The sequence below is a fragment of the Podarcis filfolensis genome, assembly GCF_964270895.1.
Source record: "Podarcis filfolensis genome assembly, chromosome: Z".
NCBI lineage: Eukaryota > Metazoa > Chordata > Lepidosauria > Squamata > Lacertidae > Podarcis > Podarcis filfolensis.
The window spans coordinates 37,124,927-37,130,378 of NC_139617.1; the positions used below are offsets into that span (position 1 = coordinate 37,124,927).

The 5,452-nt window shown below is 48.0% G+C and overlaps 1 protein-coding gene across 2 annotated transcripts in view; it reads right to left on the bottom strand.

Annotated features, from left to right (window-relative positions):
- LAMC3 (laminin subunit gamma 3) overlaps positions 1-5,452 on the bottom strand; it is a 64,475-nt gene that overhangs the window by 46,216 nt on the left and 12,807 nt on the right. Inside the window, exons 1-5 of one of the 2 annotated variants that reach the window (XM_083596855.1) lie at positions 4,979-5,226; positions 3,470-3,600; positions 2,337-2,503; positions 1,834-2,022; positions 949-1,066 (exon numbers count right to left, since the gene is read on the bottom strand). In XM_083596855.1, coding sequence (XP_083452981.1) covers positions 949-1,066; positions 1,834-2,022; positions 2,337-2,503; positions 3,470-3,600; positions 4,979-5,023 — 650 coding nt within the window. In that variant the 5' untranslated portion in view covers positions 5,024-5,226. Of the gene's footprint in view, positions 1-948; positions 1,067-1,833; positions 2,023-2,336; positions 2,504-3,469; positions 3,601-4,978; positions 5,227-5,452 lie in introns of those variants that run through there. The other variant, XM_083596854.1, reaches the window with a different exon arrangement.

Below are 5,452 nucleotides of genomic sequence, written 5' to 3' on the forward strand. Positions count from 1 at the left end.
TCCGCAGCGTGTTGGAGCCCTGCGGGAGTTCCCCGCAGGGCTCCCCACGCTGTGGATAGTAGCCTGCCGCCCGGTGCGAGGGGCGCCCTGAAGCAGAGCACCCCGCGCACCGGGCAGACATCGGCCAGCCCCACAAGCTCGGGGGACAGCAAGGAGGCGCAGCGCCGCCATCCCGCTGTTCCCCGACCTGGTTCGGTTTCCCCGACCTGGTTTTGGGGGGGAAATAAAGGAAAAATTTTTTTCCTTTATTTCCCCCCCAAAAAACTAGGTGCGTCCTATGGGACGGAGCGTCCTATGGGACGAAAAATACGGTACATAAAAATGTAATACTGTCATTACATAATCCCCATCAGAGGATTCATAATTGCATGGAGAGGGAAGGTGCAGTTCTAGGGGGTCAATGTGGGTGGAATGGCAGGAGGGCTGGTGACAGGAGTGAACAAGGGCACAGACCCTAGTATATGTAAAAACAGTCAAGAAATTTGTTAGCATCTTGTGTGAATTCCTCCTAATAAACACACTTTTATATGCAGTGTAGATTAACATATGCATTTTTGCAAGCAATTTCTTCTAATGTAGTGCACTTTGTATGTTATTTTGCCCCAGTAAATGCGTTTTTATGTGCATATTTTCCTAATACATGCACTTTGGTTGGAGAATCAAATCAAAACACTCTGAGAAGTTAATTTTGAAAGGTAGCCATGTTTTGCTTTGTGTATTGATTTGAGAAGTGCACCTTCCCACTGAAATGCAAACAAAATTGAATTTCTTCCATTCCTATCATCAGCTCAGAAGAATGGGAACAGGTGGAGAGGAGTATGCTGAAGAGTGACAATGGCTTGGGGCCCAGGAGGAATCCCAGCTTTTACCACCTGAAGCGGCCACCTCACTGCCCCTAGTCCTGCCCCTGCCACAGTTCCAGGGGGATACTATTCCTCCTCCTCTCACCTGCACCCGCCTTCACTGAGGGAATGGAATCCATCTCGGCAACGCTCACACTTCCAGCCTGTCACCGTTGCTTTGCATTCACAGGCCCCTGAGCTGTCACACTGGGGATTCAAGGAACCTGGGAAGATATAAAGTGTCAACAAAGGAACTGAGGAATCCAATTTATACTGAGTCAGACCATTGGCTCCATATAGCTCAGGATTATCTACATTGACTGGCAGTAGCTCTCCATTGTGGTGTAGTGGTTAAGAGCAGTGGACTCGTAATCTGGTGAACCGGGTTCGCTTCCCCCGCTCCTCCACATGCAGCTTAACTTGGGCCAGTCACACTTCTCTGAAGTCTCTCAGCCTCACTCACCTCACAGAGTGTTTGTTGTGGAGGAGGAAGGGAAAGGAGAATGTTAGCCGCTTTGAGACTCCTTAGGGTAGTGATAAAGTGGGATATCAAATCCATACTACTACTGCTACTACTCTTCTTCTTCTTCTTCTTCTTCTTCTTCTTCTTCTTCTTCTTCTTCTTCTTCTTCCAGGGTTTCAGGCAAGGGCATTTCCAGCCCCACCTGGAGATGCCAGGGAGGAAGCTGGGGAGAGCAGCTGATTGCTAAACCACTCTGAGAATTTTAGCTCTGTGAGGGGAATGGTGGGTTTCCTAACAACTCTCACCTTCCTGAACAAAGGATGCTTGGGGGGGAGGGGAGAGCCATGGCTGTTTAAAGTGGCATAATAATATATGGGTGGAGTCTCTGTTGTGAACAATCTTGTATTAAAAACTTTCTCTCTATATATATATTCATGTGCTACCAGTCAAAGAAGACAGCTAGGAGTTTTATGTCACTTCCCCCTTCCTGCCCCCCTACCCTTCATACTGCCTCCCCAATCTGCCTACCTGCTGGGTTGCAGCTGCAGGGCTGGCATGCCGCCTGGGTATCCCAGCGGTAGAAATTCTGGCGGCAGCGCTCACAGTGCGGGCCGTCCGTGTTGTCCTGGCAATTTCGGCAGTGGCCACCGTGCCCAGTGCGTCGGTATAACTCCCAGTCATAAAAGCACTCGTCTGATCGGCCGCTACAGTTGCATGCTGGGCACAAAAAAACCCAAACAAACACAAGATTGTTTTGCCAAAACTTATTGTCTTAACTTTTATTGCCTTGGGGGCAGAGACTTCTCTGTTTTATTTTTGCTTACGGTATCCTGATTGCACTGTAGATTAATAATAATAATAATAATAATAATAATAATAATGGGTGCTCTCCAACATACTCAAGAGTTGACCCACTGAAATAAATTTTCCGAGGGGGAAAGGAACCCGGAACTATAGGTGGTCCTTCTGCTCTGAGGCTATTCCTTATGCTGGAAATGACCACAGTTGCCAGACTCCAACATGCCACTTACGGAGACACTCGTTGGCAGCCTCAGCGGTGCCCCGTGCCCACGGGCGGTCCTGATAAAACGGCTGGCACAACTCGCAGTCTACCCCAGTGGTGTTGTGCTGGCAGAGGCAAACCAACTGATCCTCTTCATTTGGGATGCATTCACTAGCATGGCCATTACACTTGCACCTAGGAGAGACCCAAACATGGACAACTGACCCTTTCAGTATTATTCACCTCTTCAGTTAGGAACTTCTCCAAAGCAGGGTAGGCTATTTAAAACAAAAACAAACCCAACAACATTCTCTGTGCTCCAGACCCCTCGTCTGTCTTGAATGCGCCTTTGTTGAAAATGAGGAAAATACATTCTTCTCCTCAAGGGAACACATATGCTAAGCAAAGTTTGAGAGATAGAACACAAATCAAGTCCATAGCACCCTTCACCTCTTTTATCCAGGGCTTATCCCTGACCCCTAATCCCAGGACTCGCTGTGCTTGGAGTCTCTGAGGGTGGCCTGTTCAGAAGAAAACAAATCCCAGCTGCTTGGGAGAAAGACTCAAGACAGATAAAGCCAGTGTGGTCCTTGCTGTGCTTTCATAAGACCACCCTCACCCTCCCATCCTCCTTTTTCTCTAGTGTGTTTTCTTAACACTGCAGCAGAAATGGGCAGAAAGAAAACCAGGAACGGGGGAGGTAGAATGGGGAAACATTTGGGACCATGATTTCCCCACCCCTATTTATCCCTCCCTCCACCCAAAGCACACATGTTTTGCTTCTTTAATCAGCAATCCCTATCCGGCCTCATTTGAAACACTGTCTGAGCTGCAGTAAAGCATGATTTGCATGCAGAAGGTCCCAGGTTCAATTCCTGTTATCTCCAGGAAATTGTAAAATAGCCATTTGCTGGGACCCAGGAGAATTTCTTTGATTTCCAGATGTGGTGACCCTTCATGCCCAAAAAAGGGTAGTGGTCCTTGGGTTAGGATTTTACACTTGAGCCTTAAGAAGCGGGGATTCGTAAGACAGCAGGAAGTCATGATTTAAGGTTGGCAACACTTTCCTTTTTCCCAGGTGAGAGCAATCACCCCTTCCCAATAAAAAACTACCCTTTATGATTGTCCTTTTCCTCTTTCCGCCCACCCATCCCATCTTACCTGCCCCCTACGGAGAAGTCTGAGATGGCATAGTAGTAAGACTGCAGCACCTTGGGATCCTTGAAGATGTCATCCCCAAAGGTATTTAGCCGGTCCAAAGAAATCTTCAAATCCGTCCCGGTCACCCACTCCTACAGAATTACACAGGATCAGTATTGACAATCCACTGGGACCGAAATGTATGCTTTTTCCTATAAAAAATAGGTGTTGGTACTCACCATGAAGTTGTTACAGTAAGTGCCACACTTTTTAACAACAACAACAAGAAGAAATGCCGGTACTGTGTACCCTTAAGTACCTCCTAGGGGGAAAAGCACTGACCAAAACGAATGTTTGCAAAGGCTCAGATTCTAAGAGAAGGGGAGGAGCCTGGGACTTTGAAGGGTGGAGACAAGAACAGCAGATGGGGGTATTGTTTTTGAAATATACTCTTGAGTCCTGTAGTGATTTCATGCTCTTTATTGCAGCTTGTAAAACAGTGATTCAATTGCCCCCCAAACCTCAGGTTTTTATATACATTATTTACACAATGAGTCCTGTCTGATTGACTGATTCTGCTTCCCTCCTGGAGTCTGATTGGTCTTTTCCTGCAGGCCAATCAGTTGTTGCATTCCAGGATCCTACTTGTCTATTGTTCTAGGATCCAAGCTTAGTACATAACAGTTTTTGTTTGTTACTATTTTATATATTTTTGTGTTTTTACATTGCAAACTTCCCTGTGATCCTTGGATGAAGAAATTAATTATAGTAAGTGAGAAAGTAAGCAAATAGTAGGGGTACATGACATATCTGATTGATCAAGAGCAGAAGGGCAGAGGATTTTTAGAGTTCAAAGGCCACATTCCTTCGTGGGCTATATTTCTTGTACAAACCATTTAGAAGGTGTCAGTGGCTGTCAGTTCAATTCTGGATTCAGGGAGGCGGCCATGTTGGTCTGACGCAGTCGAAATAAAAAAATAAAAATTAAAAAATTGTCCAGTTGCACCTTAGAAACCAACTACTGGTCAATTTTTTTTTAATTTTTTTATTTCAGTTCCATTCTGCTTAGTCTCAGCACTCACCAGGGAGGAGGACAGGGACAAAACTAGAATGGGCTGGCTTTGCTTGCCACTGGCTCTCTGGCTCCACCTACTGTTGGTCTCCCTGCCTTCCCCCCTACCAGTCCCAATGGACTGTACCCCAGAGGTTATCAACCTTTTTGAGTCCACAGCACCCGTGACCAATTACATTCTTTTTGTGACACCCCTGTGGGGCTTATGAGCCCAGTTATGTCACCCCTTACCTGCAGAGCCAGCAACCCCTCACCCCTTTTCAAACACTTTCCCTTTGGAGTGTTCCCTCAGCCTCCTCTCCTCTCCCCTCTTCTTGGGAGTCCCCTGGACAGCTGCTACCCCTCCTGTACCCAAAAGAGGTGCCTCCTCACGTTGCCCCACAGGGGCCTGGGACAAGGATGCACCCAGCCTTAGTGGCCCAACAGAGACTGGCCAAAGGTGAATGTGAGGCCAGCACCTTGGGAGACAGCAATGGCAGCAGCAGGCACTGCCAGGCCTGCATGGCAGAAAGGCTCCCCTTCAGCACCAGGCACTCAGCTCCCAGGCAGGCATTGCACACAGCAAACGCTTGCTTGCTTGCTTACTCCAAGGTCACCTTAGCTCCTGGCAACCAGTACCCCCTGGCCAGCCCCAGAGGTACCATTTGCCAGGGGAGAGTGTGGCTGGGGATGAAACAAACAGCTGTGAAAGTCTTTGGGAGACAGAGATGTGAGAGGGCATGGGGGGGGGGGGAGAGGAACAGAGGCCAGTGTTGCTCATGGCAACTGAGCATTGTTCAAGGCACCCAGGTTGCCATGGCACACTGACTGAAAACAACTGCTGTGGCCAACTGAAACCAACGGACTTCCTAGGTGCAGGGCCAGTCCACCTATGGGGCTGACTGAGGCAGCCACTTCAGGCAGCAGAACCTAAAGAGAGCCTAAAGTGGCAG